This window comes from Sarcophilus harrisii, chromosome 1 (assembly GCF_902635505.1).
Source record: "Sarcophilus harrisii chromosome 1, mSarHar1.11, whole genome shotgun sequence".
NCBI classification, from domain to species: domain Eukaryota; kingdom Metazoa; phylum Chordata; class Mammalia; order Dasyuromorphia; family Dasyuridae; genus Sarcophilus; species Sarcophilus harrisii.
The window spans coordinates 399,805,861-399,829,286 of NC_045426.1; the positions used below are offsets into that span (position 1 = coordinate 399,805,861).

Here is a 23,426-nt window from a genome sequence, read left to right on the forward strand (position 1 = left end):
AAACATTATGTCTGGCAGATTGTAATTATTGAATTCAGAATCTATGAAGTCTAGGTATGTGAAATTAAAGAAATGTAAGATGGATTCTCATAGAATATTATTTGATATGAGTAAAGGAAAGGTAAACTTCAGTTCTCATGTTTCTCAACTCTTCAAAGGAAGCCTTTCTACTTTGGAAATTCTGCTCTTAAAGAGACAAACATTGCTGAATTTGTTCAAAATGAGTAGGCAAGAGAGGCAAGAGGTTGCAGGACTCAGAGAGTTCAACTGTCCATTAACACAGCAGATAAAATTCCCCATGCTTTCTAATTTTAAAAGGTAAAATGTCTACACAAAAGGAAACAAATTTGAGTAAATTTGATAAATACTAAATTCTAAAAAAATCATGTCTGGACCAAAAATAGCTAAACAATCCAACATAAGACTTTTATTTCTATAAGGAATAACATTTCTTCTTTTGGACACTGGCCGAAAAGCTGGAAATACAAACATACTGTATAAATAATTCAGTTTTTATAATCTTATTGAAAGGGAAAATCTTAGATTTAAATACATATATAGAAAGTACAGACTGGACAACCTTTCATATATAAGAAACAAAATAAATAAAGGAAATGTGAAAAAAAAATTGTGACCAGATACCTGCATTTGCTAAGATAAAATAATAATAATGGTTAATAATAATAATGCTTTTCAGCTCTATTGACATTTATACAATTCAAAACACTTTCAAGTGAGATCCTCACAACGCAACTACATAACAGAAACAACAGGTATTATCTCCTTTATACAAATAAAAAAACAAGGTATCTTAAACAAATGGCCCAAGGAAACATGGCTAATTAGCTGTAGAATATGAACTAAAATTCAAGTTTCCTCAATCTTTTTCCAGTGCTTGTTTTATTACATGATATTTGAAGTGAGAGGCAGTATGATAGCATAGATGAGAGCTTCTTAAACTCTTCCCACTCTCAAACTTTTCCCCCTGAGAAATTTTTTATGATTCTGTCTCGAATCTGAGCTGAGGCATTTCTAGCAGCATTCATACAAAATGAGCATGATATATATTCAGAACCAAGGCTGCAGTGAAGTCGTGCAATACAATATAGGCAAGTGCTGCCAGATATACCTTGGATTCATTATGCATTTGATTTTGAATTAATTTTTGGTCCTTGTGTTCAGAAATCTTTTGCCAAATTTTTCTCAACTCTGAAATTCAGTTATACAACCCCACATGGGGTTGCAACTCACAGTTTAGAAGTTTTGGCATCGATAACTGTCCCAAAAGCTAGTGAGATCTAGTTTCAAGCCTCACCTTATACATACAATAGCTGGCTGATCCTGGAAAAATCATTTAACCTATCAATGGTACAGAGATTGACCACTCTTTAAGATTAGAATTTATAGAGAAGACATTGATCCACATTGATAGTCAGAGTTTCATCACTTTGGAGTTCTCTGAAATACTGAAATCACAGATCCAGGTCCTCTGCCACTAGTGTTCATGCACTTTTGTTCATACAAACAATATACAAGAAACAACAAAAAAGTTCCTGTAATATTAATCATTTTCTTGTTTAAAAATCCATAACTATTTGTGTGTACTTACAATTGAGATCTGTCAACCAATATAGACAATGTCTAAAATAAATATAAAGTAAGGTGAAATTGGAACAATTAATTATTCCTTAAAAGGATACAATTTCCTTGAACACAGCTTTCTTATTTCCATATTTTATCTGATCACATCATTCTTATTTGAACAACAACAACATTATACGGAAACCAAAATCTAACTGCAGCAAAATGTAAGAATTTGTTCCCTTTTGCTATTACTTATATAAACACATTCCAAGTTATTCACTCCTCTATTCTTCATTAAATTGTAACTCTCTTTTCAAGCCCAACTGATGTGTAAGGGATTTGAGGGACTTTTTAAAGTCTCTTCCTAACTGCTTTAACTATTTTAAGACTTCTTTTCACCAGTTTGGGTCTGTGAAATTTGGTCCTTAGGATTATTTTCTTTCCCATAAAAGATCCTTATTTCAATCAAATAAAGGACTTAGAAGCCAACTGACAGTTTATTCTGGAAGCTCCAAATTAGATGTAACTTACACCTTTTTATCATTTAAGTTTCATACTTTTCTACTGGATATTTTTGCTTTTATTCTATAAGAATTTGAACTGATTCAAAAAAACCTAAACCAGTACTGGTCAAATTACAATTCTATTGAGGTCTTTGGCCACTTTGAGATACCAGAGGAAGGAAGGAGAATGAGGAAGGAAGTGGAGAAAAATGGAGAAAGAAGTAGAGCTGTGCCCTTGCTACTGATGGGAAACAGAAGGAATGTCCAAGGCAGTTTTCATCAATAAACAACTTTCTTCCATGTCAGAAGAAGGCCATCAGATTTCCTTCTTTGAATCAAAATATATCTTGCTCTTGGTTTTTTCTTTGGTACCCCATCATAGACAGCACAAGCTTCTTGTACTGCTCAACAAACACTCAAAAAGTTCAGCAGAATGGTTTTAAATGGGATGCTGTCCTAGAGTAAGACTTTCTTTCTCCACTACTTATAAGATCAAGGTCCTTTCTTTTTCCTCAGTAAATGGAAAGGGGAAGGTGTGGGGCGTGATAAGCTGTGTATCATTTTTCCATTATAAGAACTTGAAAACATCCAGGTAAAAAGCATCAGCATTCTCTAGAAGTCAAAATTTTGAAACTCTTGCTCTCTGAGATGAGAAATAGCAAAGTAGCATGTGTGTATCCATACAGAGAGTTTGCCAGTGTTTCAAGGGAAGAAAAAAAGAATAGCCTGGTTCCCTAAAAGAATGAAGCATATGTAAAGGAAGTATTATATGCACATGTGATATTAGAAGAAACAATTAAAAAGATTTACAATGTCTCAAGTGGGTCATTTAAATGAAGACTAAACTATTTTAACTATAAAAAGATTTCTTAACTGGATCACTGTTTCAACTTTTCTCCAAAATATATATATAAAATAAAACCTTTGAGTGATTTTAGCATCATTTGTATAATTTCTAATGTGTGTCAACATTTACTGGTTGCTATTCAGTTCAGTATCATAAAGTGAAATGACAAGTAACATATTTAAATGGATTTATCTTCTTCTGACATCTAAATGTGTTTTAATGAATTTTATTACTGAAAAAGTGTAAATCCACTTAAGTTTGAGTCCACAAATTCAATAGATATGATATGATTCAACATGCACACACATATACACACACATTGTATATTTTGTGTCCAAACTTGTGATTTCCTTGGAGAAGGTATTCTTGAGTGAGGAAACTATTTATCAATTAATAATGGCCAACTGCTACATAATTAATTAGAGAGTTGCCCAAGGGCAGAGAGGCTAAGTCCCTTATCCAGGCACACAACCAGTATTTGTAATGGGTAGCACTTCAAAACAGTCTTCCTGAGTCTGACTCTTCAATATATAATAGCCCTTCTTCTCAACACACACACACACACACACACACACACACACACACACACACACAATTTTTTAGCAAAACAAAAGGAAATAGATCTTTATTTTAATCCTTGTTATGTTGACTAATAAGTTATTTGTAGCATATTTAAATTCAATATTTTAAAATAGTTTTAAAAGTGTTTTTTGAGATAACTTATGAAGGAATTTGTTAAATACAAATGAAAGAATAAGTTCGTAGAACAATGAGTTTAAATTTGTGGCTATAAAATATAATCAGCACAATAGCTAAGCAGGCAGGAAATATTTTATTTTCTTTTTTATTTTAGTTTCTGAGAGGCTGGAAGTGAATTTTTTGTAGCATCTCGAATGCCAAAAAAAAAATGCAGATAGTGGGCACTTTAAAAATGCTTGTTGAGTTGAATAAACCAGTGGAAGATGGAAAGAGAAGTTGATAATTACAGTCATGGTCTTTTGATTAGAAATCTCTTTGGCATAATTCAATGAATTTCAAATTCAGTTATCTATATATAAACTGAATATTATATTTTGGATGATAATTTTAAAATATTTTAAAAGTACTAAATATCTGTTTATATTCTATATTTTAAGCACTGTATTTATATACATTTAATATAATTATATCTAATCAATAGATAACATGTATCTTTATATTATGAATGCAATGTTGCATATATGTAAATGCATATATATATGTGTATATATGTAAACATTATAATGCTGGATAAACTGAGGCAAAATAGAGATTAGAGAGTTTTTAATATTTTATTTGGGAAGGAGATATTTACTGGAGGCAGAGTAGAATCCATTCTGCCTCCAGGGCTGAATGAGACTATCATCTCCAAGAATCCATCATCCAACAGCTAATGTATGTTTCCCATGAAGTGTATATACACATGTGACTCCAAGCGACCTGAGTAGACTGAGGCAGGGGCAGAGTCAGAGTAGTGAAAGTGGGAACAGACTATCAATCCTATTCTGACAGGATGGGGGAAGGCACTGGACATACTTACAAGTTGGGATCAAGAAGAACAAGGACAGAATTTTATTTAGACTTCCCACCTGTATGAAAAAATTTTAATTGATTTTAAATTAATTAGAATTCCTGTTAGGGTAGAGGCCATGAAGAATCCTAAGAACTTGATACACTCTAGCATGTTTTCTTTTTTCTCTCAAGAATAGTTTCTTAAGGAATTGCAATATTTGGAACATCAATGTACTAAAGGATCATGTGTGGTACACAGGTTGCATAATTACAAGAAACATTTGCCCTTGTAACTCTGAAAGTCTCTTACAGAGTACATAATTCTGATAAGTAGGGAAGTTCTGGGCTCATGATGTCTAAGATAGAAGGTTTTTCTCCTTATCTGGATCATGATGATTAGGACACAAGGATGGTATTAAAGGATTGAGCAGAACAATTAGAAACTGAGGCAGAACAATTCAGGGAAATTGAGTCAGGACAATTAGGGAAACTGAGTCAAGACAATACAAGGAAACTGTGGCACAACATTATAATATATATGTATACCATATGTATACATGTATATGTGTATGTATATATATATATATATACATACATACTGAACTCAAGATCTTTTACACTTTGAAATCATATATTTAGATCATTTTATGAAATTCAACATAATGCAAAATGTTCTACTATGTAACATTTGATTCTCTAAATTTAAAATATAAAGCTAGTGTTTAAGAGTTCTTTAGGGATCTTTAGGGATATTTCTATTCTCAAATCACAGCTGTTGTTTCTGAGTCTCCACTACTTTCTTCTAGAAAGGACACTTAACCAATCTTCATCTCTCCCTATCACTAATCCCAAAACCTTTCTACAAGCAGCAATGCATGAATTGTATAAATCCATGAAGTCATTTCTATTGGCTCTTGCAAAAATGTAATTAATTTCTCCCTACTGAAAAGATAAATAAAATGACTGTCAGTGACAAAATGTAAGCAATAGCTCACTCACTTGCGCCCAGCCCCATCATAACAAACAGACAAGCATGCATTGTTTATTTAAAATTTTAACTTGTTTATATTCAAAACTGTACTAAGATTTTGGGGGCTCCCTGTAAAGAAATGTACTTCTGGAAAGGGGGACTGATGTGCGTAAGAATATATATGTATACATGTAAATATTAAATATATGTACATATGTTTATATACACCTGTATGCATATGCACATATAGTTCTAGAGTACTCAATGTAACCTCCACATCATCATAAGGTAGCACATTAAATTTCTAGTGAAAGATAAAGTTATTTTAAACAATGTTGCAAATTCATCCCTACAATACCTGGAAATCATTTAAAACAACTTTTGGAAAATTATGCTATGTTTTAAAATGTAAAATAATTCAGAGATTTTAAATTGCCCTTTTAATTTAGGGAAATTTCAAAATTTCTCTTTTAATTTAGGGGAATTATAGTAAGTGATATTTGTAAATATGATATCTAGTAAACCCATAAATATGTTAGAAACAATTGGATACATTTACTTACGGCATATTTTTCCTTATTTTGTCCAAGGTAGAAACCAAATATGAATTATTTAAATACAAGATATTTCTTCTAAAAATAAATTTAAAGGAACATTGAAAACAACATATTAAGACAAAGTATTTATACTGAAGGTAGTTATAAAAGAACATATTAGATGCCCAATTAAAAAAATCTATTTGGATAAAGCTAGTTATTATGCTTTCATCATTGAATTTTCAAAATCACACTCTGATATCGCATATATTGAAAAAAGGAATTACTTTTACAGCTTTCAAAAACAATAGTTCTTTCCATTTCTACTCGAGAATAATTATTTTTAGACCAGAATATTTGAAAGAAGAGATATACAAACCTGAAATATATTTTTGTCATAATAAAACAAACTTGGCAAATAATGCTGAATATGATGTTTAATAAATGAATATCAAAATTCATTATGAAGCATATATTTTGAAATTCAGGAAAATATGGCAATGCTTAGGATTTTTTTTTCATCTCATCATTTCACTTGACCATATAGATTTATTTGCATGCATTTGAACTTATCAGTATCTTTAATTTTCCAATATTAATGCTGGATTTATAATAATCTTTTGTTTTTCACACAAAATTTCATCATTATTTTTATTGGATGAAGCCATTTTGAAATGTTTAAAGAGAATTCCACTTAAAATATATTTCCTTCATCAAAAAATAAAGCTTCAAAGAGCACATCGGGCTATTTATTAGGTTTGGTTTAAAATATATCATTGCAGTTGTTCAAAAAGTAAATCTACAAGTTATATGCTACAATTTTTGAGAGTACCATATTTTTGTTGAATTTTGGGAGACATACCTGAAATATATTTATTTAAATATGATTTGGTTTATTCATAGTTCAAAAGTACTCTTCTAGATATTTGCTATTCAAATATGTTTATTAAAATTTTAACATGAAATATATTTTTGTTACAGAAATTTATCATTAGCTTGTTTAAGTTTATGGGTGGAAAAAAGTGTTGTTAATTAACAAGGCTATTTACAATGGTAGGCAACGTTTTAGGCAAGAATATTAAACATGAAATAATGAAAATTTTTTGGGAAATATAAGTGGAGGATAGCCTCGATTTATAATGAAAGTGTATACATATTGGTATAGTTATACTGATTTACTTAGTTTGTATTGCCACACCATAAAAAATACCAAATCACCACAAAATTATTGTGCTGAATATAATTTGCAAGTAATTAGCTTACACACTTCATCTTTGAGCTACAGTTTCCTTTTACGGATTTCTCTGGAGTTATTCTAAAAAGTTGTTTTTATGTTAAAATACAAAAAAATGGGTGTTCAAAATTAGCTAGCTAGTTCTAAAAGCAAAAGTTGTTTGAAATTTTCATCAATAAATGAGTAGATTCTGAATAGTATTAATACATTCAAGACTTGATTGGATAAACATTAATTGGATGTTAGGAACTATACCTTATGGAAGTCAAACCAAAAATTAAGGAACCATGTAATGATTTGTGGCAATTTTAGTACTCCCTATCATAGATTCATTGAGAAAATATTTGAGTATTCAAAAGATGCAACAGACTCTGCTAAGTGTTTAATATGCCATTTAATCTAGCATTCTGCCATCTATAATTCTGTATTTGCCACCCAGTACTTATGCTTATCAAATTGAGGCCTAAGATGACTTATTGAAACCTCAGATAAGGATGTAATAATGAGTAATAATCTCTCAGTTTCTGTGGGTCATAACTTGCCCTCAGTATTAGGAATAAATTTTGTTCCTTATACATTTAGTGAAGGGATTTGAATAGGTATAAAAGGAAAACTTCAAAGCCATACAAAATATAAGATCACAGTATACTAAAAAAAGCCTGGGTTAACCAGAATAGCATGCTACCTGATGATGTGATTATAACTAGATGATTATGCCATATTTTCAATATGCAACTATTAATAATCACTTAAGAAATTTTACAATCTATTAACCTATATCAAAGAGACTTTTTAGACAATTTAATATTTATACTGCACAAAATCAAGTAAAATATCATTAAATCAGTCAGTGTGGGAGAGTGGAAAAACACTGACAGATTTTGCTGAGTGTGGATGCCATCACTTCTACTTATCAATCAATTAGCATGTATTGATTATCTCTCATGACTTGTATCTGGCTTAGGTCACTGTCTAATTGTGTGCTCTCAGGCAAGTCATAAACATCAAGAACCTCAATTTCCTCATCTGTAAAGTAAGGATCCTGAAACAGATTGTTTCTATGGTTACGTCTAGCACTATTAAAAAATCGTATAATCTTATGAAAAAATTAATAACATTTACTTTACATTAACTTTATAAATAGTTTATCTAACAGTATATATATATATATATATATATATATATTTAAATACAAAATTTTTAAACTATATAATCAAATATTTTTTTTCTGAGCCACCAGTACATGAATATTATACAGGTAAAACCATCTTACAAAAAAATCTAAGTAAAAGCCAAACATCACCACTCCACTATATTACATTATAATAAATAAATGGTTAGAAAGTACATTCCTGCAGAATTTACCAAAAACTTGAGACTATTTAGATAGAGCTATATGATATAAAGCATAGATATAAAACATAGATGAATTTTTTTCAATATGTAATATTTTGTGATTTTTTTCTTAGAAAACTTCTCAATTCAAAATATTCACAAAACTTTTAAATTAAGATATTTCTTCCCATGATAATTTGAAAAACTGAATAAATTTGAGCTTTTCCAACTACCTTGACCCACTACTTTCTATAAAGCTAATAAACTCAGTTGCTGAGATGAAAACTGAAAGCAATATCCCAGTATCATGCATCGGTCTGTTCTCTTCCTCAAACTGCTCTTCCTAGAATAAGAGGGTGTGGGAAGAAAAAACTTCATATTGAGAGGAAAGCTGATTTAGGATGCACATCAATCTGCACAGGTGTTTTTTAACCATTTGATCCAGTCCTTTCCCTTTTAAAAATCAATATGAAGATCTCCTTTGTTCCCTTGTTGTTAAAATCATCTATTAGTATAGAATTAAGGATCACTCAAAAAAGGATTAGCCACTTTAGTTTATGAATACCATATTCTGAAGATATTAACGTATTTGAAATTAGTGTAAAAATAGAGAATCAAACCCAAGAAACTAACGTGTGATTCAAGATAACATGACTTCCTGTTCCTTACATTGCCTCACACAGAAATCATTACAGTTTTTGGTACATTCAACTTTTGTGATTTTATTTAGGGATCTTGAACATTATTTTCTGACAGAATATGAAAGAATTAATCACATAATTCATTATGTAATATTTAAAAGGCTGACTGCACCCAATATTACTTTTAAAACAAAACTTTTTTTCTGTAGGTGCACATTTCAGATTTACTCTTGAAAGTTGATGTAAAAATAAGATTTAAAATATGTAAAGTAGTTGTGCTGGCAATATTTAGCAACAGATATCTATATGTATGATGATATGTGTATATGTTTTTTTTGTGTATAACCTACTATATGCTTAATGCATTACTTTAATGCACTAAATTTATTGATAGATGGCTATGATATTAACCTTGTGAAAACCTCTACTGCACTTATTTGAGCTTTATTTGCAGAAGTTAATTCCATTTGGCATCAATTAATTTTCAACAAGTAGACTATTAGGAGCAGCCAAAGTTTATTATCCAGTCATTATAGAGTAGGAATTCTGAGTACTTGATTTTGCTATGTGATTAAGTGATAAAATATTGTGGGTGTTACATCACCAAAATCATTTTTGATGACGCCTACAAACCAGTGACTAGTCATACAGTTAGAAATGAAAAGCTTGAAAAACACACTGTGATACAACATTTTTGTGATATCCCCCCCACCCCTGAGCTGAAGCTACTGTTTATAACTGTAATTGGATTCGCTAAACCAAAACAGGCAGATTATTAATCAGTAGACTGGATTGGCAGAGTATGTGATAGAAACTATTTATCTATGACATGTTTAATATTTTACATTAATATAAAAAGCTGTTAGTCTGGCACACAATCAGATAAACTTGAAACTAGCAACTAGCATCATGAACTGTTCCCACTCAAATTAACTTTTCACACAGAACTACAGAAGCATCTTCACAAGCTCTTTGAAATAAAGAGCATGGTGCTGACACCTTATTTTCATTTTTAAAAATATATATGATCAAAAAATTAACTTTAAATATAATCTTAATGTCCTTCCTTGGAGTTATAATTCAGTTCAATACTTTTGCCCCAAAAACATTATCAGAGAATAGGTGACAAACAGAATCTCAAGATTTATTCATATTTGTACAGAGAGTGATTAAGTTGTGATTCCACCAAAAATAATAATGGAAAATTTAGGGGCATTTGAATCTCACTTATAGAAAGATTCAATTTAAAGTATATGATGGAATCTCTTAAACATTCCCAAAAGAAAAAAAGGAAGCAATACTTAGGTAGAAAAACAATCATGGAAATACATTATAATGCACTTGTTATGGCAGGCATTTCCTACACTTATTGAATGGCTGTAACATAAATGTAAGAAAACTTGAGATAATTTTTTTTTCAAAATTGAAAGAATTTTTAAAATCAGCTGTACCTGTTTGTCCAGTTTTGTTACATAAAAACCTTTATATTTATGCCAATCTAAAGTATACCAGATTTGATATTGTTTAATTTTAAGCATACATTTAACTATTGTGATGGAATTAAGTTCACCTAAGTGATCACTCACAGTTAACTGGTACTTTAAGAGGTACAACACACCTTTCCTAGAGAAACAGTATAAATTAAAGAGTTGGTATTTTTATCCCCATTTCCCAGATGGAGAAACCAAAACTAAAAATAAGGTTAAAAAAATTGCCCAGTTATTCAACTATTTAAGTTCTGTGATCTAGATTTGAACCCAACTCTCTTTGACTCTTCAAATTCAGTGTTCTTTATATTACAGTCTTTCCTCACTGTGGGCAGTAGAAAAAAAAATCCTATGAAATATTAGCACAAAATGCTGATGACATAACAAATAGAGGGATTATGCAGGAAAATCATTTAATATCCTATACAATGAACTTGAAATTTACTCTATCGTTACTTTATAGTTCTTCAGCATGTCAAAAACAAAAATGACAAATGTTATGACGATGAATCTAACAATTAGTTTCTTTTACTTTAAAGAGAACAAAAACTTATTATTATTATTATCTTATAAACCTGAAAAAATTTCTGAGCTAAGAAAACTACTTAACAGATATATACACTCAGGAAAATACTCCTGTGAAACAAACATTTTAGTTTCTACATTTAAATTAAGTACAACTTTATAATAAAGTTATTTTTAAAAGAATTAGTGAAATTAAGCTTAAATCCTATAGTCTGAAAGTTCGATGTTCTCAGAAAAACGGGACATTATTTACACACACACACACACCTTTTTAAAGCTAAATACAAGAGACTATGCTATAATTTTGTTAGAATAAAAACTTCAAGTAGAGGAAAGCAGAGGAGTTAATTTATTCCATGGAACACTCAATCAGTATCTTCACTTTATAATCTGTAAGAGCACATATAACTTACACTAAAGGATATATGTTTTTATCCCCTTTCCCTGCCTATCAGTTGCTTTGCCTGTGCATATAATGACACTAAGCATTCTTTTCATGGTAACATTAAAAACTATGAGAATAGCCTCCAAAAGGACAAAACTCATAGTATACATGTTTATGCATCTCTTGTCTTCTTATAAGAGAAATTTTACATTAAATATCTGGGAGGGAAGTTGAATGCTATCTTCTAACAAGAGTTATTAATATGAATAACATAAGATGTAACTAAGGTAAAATAGAAAAAGATCGTTCACACAATTAACTATGACTTTGAATTGAATCTTTTAAAAGTGTTAAGTTTTACTACTATGATCACAAACCTTCTATAGTTAAAAATAAAACTGCTAATATACTCAATTCATTCAAGCCCTAAAGCCTTGTTCTAATTCACAGACCAAAAAGGACTGCACTGAATAGCTTTGCAAGGAATATTAATAATGACTTCTGCATGTAAGAAAAGATATTATTGAGACACTATTTTTTTCAAGCTGTTGTTTATACAACAACAAAGGAATCCTAATTGATGTCAAAGTGGGTTCTAACTTTATATATTGTTATACTTCCCTCCAAATAATTCAAAATATTAATGCACAAAGTAATTTGTAATCAATCAGAGGATATATTTCACACAATGCTATATGAGGATTGTAGCTCAAATAGCTTTTAAAAAAATTATAGGGATATAATATTAGGGATGCTTTAACAAGATGAACAAAACACATGTTATTTATAGAGATAAAATTAAATAACTTTAGGGCATAGTTCCTAGCACCTTCCTGATTTCATGAACATCATTGAAGAAAAAATAAAGTATACTTAAATATTAATCACACAGTTTATAAAAGTTAACAGTTACTGGTCTCAGTAAGGCCTATACATCTGTTCCTATTTTTAAAATTACTGTTAGTAAAACCAGGACTAATCATGTTGTTACAACTCAAACGCAAGGAGGGAGGATAATATGCAAGAATAATCAGACTCCTTTTATTCTATGTGTTTCTATAGGCTTTACAACACTTGCACTATTGTGTAATGCCAAACTTATCACTTTCACTGTCAATTCTAGGATAAAAAAACAAAAACAAAAAACCGAAAAGCCTTATAGAAGTCTACTTGCTACCACAAAAACCATATAGGCTGTACCACCTCTGTAGTGACTTAATTCACTCTATAGTGACTTGAGCCTGCTGAGAAACAATCGATGCAAACACATTACACACCAGAATAGGAGGAAGGTAAGGAAAAAAAGAAAAGCATCTTTGCTTTCAGCCATTAATTATAGATTAGCCAAATATCACATTGCATATCACACAGACACAAAAAAGCTTTCCAGAGATGTGTGCTTCAGACATCGGTTTCAAAAGCCTCTGTCCATTGTCAGAGCGCCCAATACTCTAAACCTTGTGTATTGCTCCCAAAATGCTCAAGCTGAGCCTGCTAAATATAGACCATAGGGGTTTTCAGTTATAGGACGAAGGGGAGGGGGATGAAGAAAGGGACAAGGATGTATATGACTAAGTATTCCCATTTTGTTCCACCCAAACATCGCAATGACATTGAAAATCGGAGCTTAAAGACTAGAAGGAAGTGTGACCCACCCCACCCCCAACCTTCTATTCTCCTGTATATTCAGGACGTCATTAATGCGAGGAGTAGATTATTGCAGGATGTTAGGAAGCAGTATTGTTGGTGATGCCCTATATATGCCTCCGGATAACGTATTGTAGATGGGAGGGGGAGGGAGACGAGAAGCCACTTTGTTACCTCGCCAAGAAAAGCACCAACTCGGTATCCACCACCAGACAGAACTGTCTTCCGAGAGAGGAACCAGGGCAATTGTGGTCCTCCCAATGGAAAGCAATATTGAGCATCCGCCGTCTACAGATAGCTCAAAGCTGGAGGAACAACCCCCGCCACTAATAAGGAGGAGAATAATCCTGGCACCGCTAGCCCAGCAAATGCACTCACCAAAAGGCGTTGAGCCTGTCTGCTTTCTCCCAAACATGCACCCACCAAAATAGACAAATCCTCAATTCCACGGAAAGGTGTGTGCGCCGCCTCCAGGCTTCAGTGCAAGGTCCTGACCTTGCCCAACTGCAGCATCTTTCGCTTTGTTGTCTGTGCGTGGCTCCGGGACAAGTGATGCCGGGCAGGGAAGAGGGGAAAAAAAAAAAAGAAAAAAAAAAAAAAAAGCGCTAAGGATGAGGCTGCTCTACAGCCTGCTGCCGGCTACCGAGGCAAAGTGTCTGGTTCCTTGGCTTTCCTCCACCACTGTTGGTGCCTCCTGTCTTCTTATCCGGGGCTCTTACAGCAAGCACAGCAGCGGCGCTGTAGTGCAGCCGCCTTGGTACCACCGCCGATATCTATCCCCTCTACTGCTGCCTCCGCCTTCTCCTCCTCCTCCTGCACATCCGCCGCTGGATGTTGCTGGAGCCGACCCAGTAAAGACACAGCTGCCTCTGCTCTCGTTTCCTTCTCCCTTCAATAGCGCGCCTAGCGATGCTGCGTCTGGGTTGCTCCGGAGAGCAGCTGCCCTCCCTCTGTAGCTCAGCGCAGCCGCCGCCGTCGTCGCCGCCACCTGTGCTGCCACGGAGGGGCGAGGCTACTCCGGAGTAGCAGCAGCAGCAGCAGCAGCAGCAGCAGCAGCAGCAGCCCCAGCCTTAGCCTGCACCTATACCTCAGCTTCAGGCTCTGGAGCCCAGTTAGTGGGAAAACGTCCTCCTTGTACCAGAAGCCTGTTCTAGCTGCCGAGCATGCCCAGTTCAACTGCTAGAAAAACGAGAGAGAGGGACTTGGATGTACATATTCCACTTCTGGTTTTAGCAGCAGCAGCAGCAGCAACAACAGCCGCGGTGGTAGCAGCAGCAGCAGCAGCAGCTGCTGCAGCGACAACAGCAGCAGCAGTAGCGGCGGCGGCGGCGGCAAGCAAAGGGAGGAGGCCGAGAGTTAGAAGACAGGAAAAGCATCTGATGAAACATCGAACCAGAACTTGAGAAGGATGGAAATACTTGAGATCCCAAGAAAGCGAGAAAGAAACCTCGAGAAAGTATTTTTCCCGTTTATTAGAATTTATTCTCAAAACCAAGTTATTCCCTTACACTCTGATGGAGGTTTTTTTTTTTTTTTTTTTCTTTTTCCCTTGAGCAGATGTCAAACAACCTGGAAACAAAGAAAGAAAATTTCATGAATAGTCATGGGAATTGAGGACATGAGGCGTAGAATAAAAGAGTGTTGGGAGAAGAAAGATGACAGGCTTTAGAAGTGGACTTTATGTGCCTGCCCTCTCCCCAGCCCCATGATTGTAGTTCTAAACCATAAAAGGAATATATAAATACCTGTTTGAAGTCTTCTCCAGAGTGCTAGTCCAACTCTCACCGTATCCTCAGGCTCTTTGTCACTTTTTCCTTTAGTGAAATCATTCTGTATATCTGTTATACCTGTCCTGACAGGAACTTGAACAGGTCGCTTTAGGTAATGATTCTCTCTCCCTGTCTCCCTTTCCCTCCCTCCTTCTCTCTTCTCTCTTTTCTCTTCTCTCTTTTCTCTTCTCTCTTCTCTTCTCTTCTCTTCTCTTCTCTTCTCTTCTCTTCTCTTCTCTTCTCTTCTCTTCTCTTCTCTTCTCTTCTCTTCTCTTCTCTTCTCTTCTCTTCTCTCTCTCTCTCTCTCTCTCTCTCTCTCTCCCTCTTCTTTTCCCTTCCCCATCTCTTTTTTATTTCTCCCTCTCCCTCTTTCTCCCCTTTAAGAAAAATCAAATATCTAACCAACTAATGGTTATAATTTTATTCTCTATAATCATATTATTTTCTCTCTTTTAAGATCATTTTCATTTTTTTTCTGATTTCGTCCCTATCCCAGACTTCATATTTGCCCTGATAACTATTTCCCTATCTCTTCTCTATTGCTGTGACTGAAATTTAGTGTCATCTTTTAAACATTTATACTCAGGATCATAACATAAACCACATGATATCTCCATATGTCAGGGTATTGATATACATAGTTGCCATGTATTCAGAGATAAGGGACATGGTTTAATCCATGATATGTCCTCATCTGTGTAATAATAACACAAGTTATAACAGGTTTCCACTGCACCTGCATGTCTTGCACTCTATAAGATACTTGCAGAGTTGCAAGGGCAAATGTTTCTTGTAATTACGCAACCTGTGTACCACACATGATCTCTTAGTGCATTGAAGTTCTGAATATTACAATTCCTTAAGAAACTATTCTTGAGAGAGAGAAAAAAGAAAAGAAAACATGCTAGAATGTATCAAGTTCCTAGGATTCCCCAAGGCCTCTACCCTTTCTAACAGGAATCCTAATTAATCTAAAATCAGGTAAATTTCCTCATACAGGTGGAAAGTCTGAATAAAATTTAACCTAGAAATCAGTCCCAGCTCTGCCGCTAACTAGCTATATGGCCTTGGAACAGTTTAACCTATCATTTTTTTTCCATCTTGAAAATGAGAGGTTTGGATATATTATATGATTGAGATTCTAAATATTTAACTAATCTTTAATAATAATATCAGCTAATTTATGTAGGATATTACATATTCTTTCTCATTTGGTCCTTGCAATAATCATGGGATGTAGGCATTATTAATATTACAACTATTTTAGATGAGGAAACTGAGGCTAAGGAAGATTATATGACTTTCCCACTCAGCTAGTAAGTAGGAGGTATCTCAAGCAGTATTTGAACTCAGAACTTCCTGTCACTAAATTTAGGGCCATAATCACTGCTCCATCTAGCTACTTGATAAATATCATGTCTTCCTTGCAACTTTTCCTGATATCCTTCCTTCAAAACTTTTCATGTAAGGCTTTGATTGTTCTTCACTAATATACATATCACATTTTTTGTGATATAATAACATTAATAATAGTTAGTGTTTATACATAATTCTAAAGTTTAAAAACACTTTACATATTTTAACATATTTGATATAATAACCTGTAAGTAATTATCCCAATTTTACCGATAAGGAAACTGAGGAAAAGAGAGATGAAATGATTTGTCTATCATAACTAGAGAGTATTAAAATAATGATTTGAAACTAGGACTCTGAGTCCTGAGTTCTAATCATTGCACTTAATGAACCTGTATAATTGTCTCTATATATTTCTTTTCTATATGGGACTGCATGAATGAAGGGACAGTGTCTCATGTGGGCTTTGTTTCTTCCTTAACACATAATAATCTGTGCCAGTAGGCACCTTAATAGATGCTTCTTTAAATGAACTATGGTTTTAAGAATATTAAAGTGCAAACACAGGGATCCTGTAAGAGAAACAGCTTGCAGAAATATTAAATACCCTGAACAATAAGATTTGGTTGTATAACTGAAAGTGAACCAATGAAAATGGGGAAAATCATAAACATTCCTAAATGAAGTACATACAGAGAGTGAGCATAAAGACTCCCTAAAATAAGGATACTTATTAAGTCTTTGACTTTTGGAGCTGTTTTTATGCTGAAACAATTTGATTGGTGGAATATATTATCATAATGCCATTCTGGTAGTAAATGTTAGGTGATGTTTTAATCATCAGAATTCTTGAAAATGTATAAAACTATAAAAATGTGTATCAAAAGTAAATAGTACTATATTTAAAATTTTGTATTAATATTTATTTATAATGACTAATGCTACATTTGCTAGAAATTAAAAGGTATTTGTTCCCATATATGGAAGATTTTATTTTTTTTGGACCTGAGGGGATTTCTTTGGCAGAAGAAACTCATTATGCAGTTACAGTGATTGTTGCCTGCCTTGTGAATGTCAGTCTTAAAGAATTTCCTCAGGCATTGTGTGGTTGTGTGACTTGCCCAGGATAACTTAGTGTGTGTAAGAGAGAGGACTTGAATTCTAAAGTCAGCTCTCTCCATTATGACAGACTGTCTCTCTTGTTCTGTTATTTTTAACCTGAACCCACTTAGAAAGGGTAAAAGAATTTATGTATTTTAAGTGATTAGGTTAAAGTATATTTTGAAAAATGATCTCTATAACAGTAAAACTACACACCAAAAGAATACTGCTTATTTACAGAGGAGACTTTTTCTTTTCTTTTTAGCTTATCAAGAGGTAACTTATTGAAACTTTGTAACAATGATTTATTGTTGAAATGTAGCAAGGAACAAGACATTTTTATTTATTTAGATTCTCAGATATTTCCGATAGGCAATATAAGTAGAGCTTCATAGAATGTGGGTGAGTCATTTTTAAGAAAAGGAAAATTAATGTTGTAAAGATTATAGTTTTTATTTGGTATGGCAACTTCATTATTCAACTTTTAAAGATCATGCATTTTAACAACATTTTAACAAAAACTAATTTATAATTATTTAGTATTTTTATGAAAACATATATAAAAACTTCAAAAATGGCAACATTTGTGTGTAATATGAGATTGCAGTATGACTCACTGCTGCCACCTTTTGCCTGGTGATTTTGATAGTTTATCTAAGATATATATTCATACATACATATATATATATATATATATATACACACACACTGTATTACTTATTTGCATTAATTAACATTTTAAAACTATTTCTAGTCATTTGCTAAAGACAAGAGAATTCTTATCATCTTACCTTTAAATCTTAATGACTCAGCGCTAAAAATCATAATATTACTTTTATCCTCATTTCTCTTGTCTGTGGATTAGTGGTTTTATGTAAGATAACATTTAAAAAAATGAATATATTTTAATATTTGAAATTAATTTTCAATTTTTAAATTAATTATTTTTTATATTACTATTTCTTATATTTTGGGCAAGAATGACATTTTGTAATTCAAAGTATGAGATAACGTATGGAAAATGTTTTAAAATACCATGCAACTATAAATGTCATTAAAATAATAACATTAATAATAATTTCATATACTTTGAAAAGACTATATCATTGAGAAACAAATAGTACAAATAATAACTAATATTAGTGCTCATTATGTTTTAAAGACTGTCTCTTAAATCTTTAATTTTTAATATGCAGTGCAATAATAGATGCATTGTCAATTCTAAAAAACAAAGCAGATTATATGACAGGTGGTTTATAGCAAACAATATATAAGGCTAATAATTAGATATTTAATGAAACAAGGGGGAATTCATCAAATTTAATCAACATACTCTCCAGCAAAGTCTTACTGAGGTGCTTAATTTTGCTCTATTACTCTTGGGTTGTTTAGGTTTAGGTGTGAAGTGCAAAAGCTCTAAGGTAGTTCTGAGGGATACAGTTCTTGGGAAAGTCTAAAAAGTTCTCTACAGCTGTATACAGGTTAATGGATTTTTTAGCCATAAAACACTTAGTTGCTATTTAGTAATATGTAAAGGTGTTTCCATATGCTTTTGTGGAGTGCTCATGCATATAAAATTATAGGTGCTTGATGTATTGAAGAATCTCCTTTGGGAGATATGCCTTGGCAAGTGGTCATAAATCAAATTCTTTATGCATGTTCTGATAAGTACAAGTAAATTTGATACTTTAATCTGAATCTGAAATCTACACTGAATCTTCAATTCCTCATAAGGATAATCTCTTTGGAATTATAGCTAGAAATCCTTGTACCTGGAGGAAAAAAAAAAAAAAAAAAACTTCTTGCAAGTGGGCTGCTGCAGGATCAATGATACAAAGGGTGATTTGATCATGAGTCTAATCAGAACAAGTGAGAGGATCCTGTAAAAACCTAAAGAATCTTTCCTGTATCTTTATGGGGATTAAGAAAAAAAGGTGGGATTTGAGGAGAGAGGCATCATGATAATGCAATCCTAAGAAAATGTCAGTGAGTAAGTAGAGTTTAAAGGCCAGTAAATAATCATTACATGTATAGAAAATGATTTCTAGACCACCATGAGGAGAAAGAATACTTCCCTAACTCAGGAAGAAAATGTTCAAGAACCTCTCACAAACTCTCCCAGTTGTCTCACCTTAGTTGTAGTTCTGGTCTGTTCCATTTCTTTTTTTCTTTTTTTTTTATTATACCTTTTTATATACAAGATATATGCATGGGTAATTTTTCAGCATTGGCAATTGCAAAACCTTTTGTTCCAATTTTTCCCCTCCTTCCCCCCACCCCTTCCCCGAGATGGCAGGTTGATCAATACATGCTAAATATGTTAAAGCATATGTTAAATACAATATATGTATACATGTCCATACAGTTATTTTGCTGTACAAAAAGAATCGGACTTGGAAATAGTGTACAATTAACTTGTGAAGGAAAGCAAAAATGCAGGTGGACAAAAATAGAGGGATTGCTAATTCTATGTAGTGGTTCACACTCATTTCCCAGAGTTCTTTCGCTGGGTGTAGTTGGTTCAATTCATTACTGCTCTATTGGAACTGATTTGGTTCATCACATTGTTGAAGAGGAACACGTCCATCAGAATTGTTCATCATATAATATTGTTGTTGAAGTATATAATGATCTCCTGGTCCTGCTCATTTCACTCAGCATCAGCTCATGTAAGTCTCTCCAGGCCTTTCTGAAATCATCCTCTTGGTCATTTCTTACAGATCTGTTCCATTGTAATAAAGTATAAGCATATATTAAGTCTACAAGAGGCCTAATATTCTTTTTCATCAAATCTCTTTGATGTGATCTTTAGGGCTATGATAAATTGTTTGTTTTAAACATTCATATAAGCAATGTAGTGTGATATAGATAAAAAATCCAGATGACTGATTTTGAGTGAATGGTCTTATAAATTTAAATTGTGTCTAAATATATAAATCAGTCATAAACTGAATTGATTCAAATAAGTGGTTGTCTTACTTTATCAAAGTCTTTCCTCAAAATAGTTAAGTGTGCATAGTCCACAAATTAGTTATCCTTTTTATCATCATCAATCATCATCATCATCATTTTTACATGGTTACACAAAGTTTCATATGCATTATCTTATTTCATTCATTCAAACTGACAATAGCCTTAAATATTAGGAAAGTTATATTATTTCCAAAAACCTAAGTGGTAAGGTGGATAGAGTGTCAGTATTGGAGTAAGAAGGATTCATGTTCATGAGACTGTTTGAACTCACACACTAACTAGTAATCCAGGACAAGCACTTAACTCTCAATTTCCTTAACTGTAAAACAAGCTGGAGAAAGAAATGGCAAAGAAGTGCAGTATTTTTGCCAAAAACAAGCACCATAAAACAAAACAACAACAACAACAACAACAACAACAACAAATGGGATCATGGATATTTTAACATGAGTGGAAACAACATCAACAAATATTAATTCTATTTTAAAGATGAGAAAATAAGTTCAAAGAGGTCAAGGATTTGCTCATTTTCATTCTACAAGGGGAAGAATCTGGTTTTTCTAATAATTTTCCAAACCCCCCCACTCATTTCTCCATTGCAACATACACACACACACACACACACACACACACACACTCATTTTAAACATATTTCCATCTTAGTCATTTTTCAACAAAATGAATTAAAAATAGTCTCTAATTACACGTCATAAGTCATATTAATGAATGTTTTGCTAATATTAATTTTTTCAGACAAAAACATTAAAGCATATTCTAATGTCCTGACAATGGGGATCCAGCTCCACCTCTTCATTCTTATTTCTATTCTTCCTCAAACTACTACTGCTAATCAATTAGACCATTCTTTTTACTGATTCTCACACTTCTATGCTTCTACTCATTGTATTTCTCTCACCTTGAAATATATTTTATCTTCACCTTGTTTATTCATATTTTGGTTATGCTTCAGTACAATCCAATATTACTCACCTGATGAAGACTTCACTGAATCATTTATTCATTTAAGAAATATGCATTGAGTATACCTCCTAATGTTGGAGACTGCACCAGGTTTAGAACCTTATTATATATTCCTTGATGTTCCAATTATAACTATATTTAAATTAAGCATTTTATTACCCACATATAATTATAATTCAATTTTATTAATTACTTGTTCCACTGATTTTTTTCTCAACTAGATTATTATACTTTTTTTTTTTTGTATGTGTTTGTCATATATCCCAAGCCTTATTTCAGCTTGTTTAGGAATGAAACTTTCTTAATGATTTCATTTTCCAGATTAGGAAACATATATTTTAATTACCAGACTTTTAAAAATGTAATTTAAAAAATCATCAATGCAATGACTGAGGGATGAAGTTATGGCTGTCCAGACTATAGACAATTCATATGAGAGATTTTTCTAAGGGCCATGTAAAAATGAATGTTTTGTACATTGTGATGGTTGGTGTGGAAAGGATTATTTTTGCTTTATTTGACAAGGGATAAATCTGGAGCTGGTGCCACAAAGATCCTTAAGTAGGGAATGTTACTCTACTGGGATTCAGTTTTCTAGTTAAGGGAAAGGGAAAACTGTAAGCTAAGTCTTGGAAAGTTGCCTAAGAAAGGGGTTCCAATACAGAAATCAAATCTAGTCACCATTCCTCAAAGATTTTTCAAGGCACCTGCAGTAGTAGGAGTGAACACAAGGCTAGTAGCTTCTAGTATGGTTTGTAAATAGATTAGGGTGACTTTCAAAGTTTCCAAGCAATAATGTATGATCAAAGTAGTGGCATAAATGGTTTTCTGAGCCAAAAACCTTATTGAGGCCTCTGAATTAGGATACACTTGCCTGTGGCCATGGTGCTATGTCAATGCTAAGTAGGGATGGGGAATGACAACTACTGGTATATATAGGTAGAGAGGAAAAACTGAGTTGAAATCCCCTTCCACAGATTTACTAGATTGCCTTGGGCTAGATGATAACCTTTCTAAGCCTGTTTTCCTCATCTATAAATGTGGATAATAATAAAACCTATCTAAGAAAGATGTTATAAAGATAAAATTAGCTAATATGTTTTTAAAAGTTCTGTAAAACTTAAAAGTGCTATACAAATGTGAGCTATTATTATTATTATTATTGTGGTCATTACATAATTCGTTTTATGGATTTCAAGTATAAATAATCCAAGAACAAGTTACAATCTTGCTATTATCACTAAAGTTTAATGACTTGTTGATTTAAAAATTAGAATTGAGCAAACGAGAGTTGATGACTTTAAGAGAAATTTAAAAAAATAAAACAAAATTGAAAAAAATGAAAAAATGGGCAAGAATTTGATATATCTCATTGGCAAAATAACTGATATGTAAAATAGATCCAGGAGAGATAATTTAAAATTTATTGGCCTACCTGAAAACCATGATCAAAAAAAGAACCTAGACATCGTCTTTCAAGGAATTGTCGAGGAATGGGTTCAATATTATGGAATCAGCAGGTGAAATTAAATGGGAAGAAGCCAAAATCACATTCTGAAACAGATTGCCAAAAGAAAATATGCAGAAATTAATAATATAGCCAAATTGCAGAGCTCGAGGTTAAGGGGAAAATAGTTCAAGTATTCAAAAAAAATTCAAATTTTGTAAGACACAGGCCAAAACAAAATTTAACAGCTTCTACTTTAAAGAATTAGAGAACTTTTATGATATTCCAAAGGGCAAAGGAATTAGGATTACAAGCAAGTATCACCTCTTCAATAAAACTGAGGATAATTCCTCAAGGTAAAAATGAATATTCAATGAAATAAATTACTTACAATCATTGCTGATGAAAAGCCTGGAGCTGACTAAAAAAAAAAAAATGAACATTCAAATAGAAGAGTCAAGAGAAGAATAAAAAGGAAATCATGAAAGTGAAATAATAAAAAAAAACTTAATCAGGTTCAACTGTTTACATTCCTAAATGGGAAGATGTCATTTGTATCTCATAAGAATTTTCTC

General features: G+C 32.5%; 1 protein-coding gene across 5 annotated transcripts in view; it reads right to left on the minus strand.

Annotated features, from left to right (window-relative positions):
* CTNND2 (catenin delta 2) overlaps window positions 1-14,409 on the minus strand; it is a 1,100,293-nt gene extending 1,085,884 nt beyond the window's left edge. Inside the window, exon 1 of one of the 5 annotated variants that reach the window (XM_031952313.1) lies at window positions 13,603-14,409. In XM_031952313.1, coding sequence (XP_031808173.1) covers window positions 13,603-13,639 — 37 coding nt within the window. In that variant the 5' untranslated portion in view covers window positions 13,640-14,409. The remainder of the gene's footprint in view (window positions 1-13,602) is intronic. The other 4 variants (XM_031952441.1, XM_031952561.1, XM_031952619.1 and 1 more) reach the window with 4 other exon arrangements.
* Between the last annotated feature and the right edge of the window lie 9,017 nt (window positions 14,410-23,426).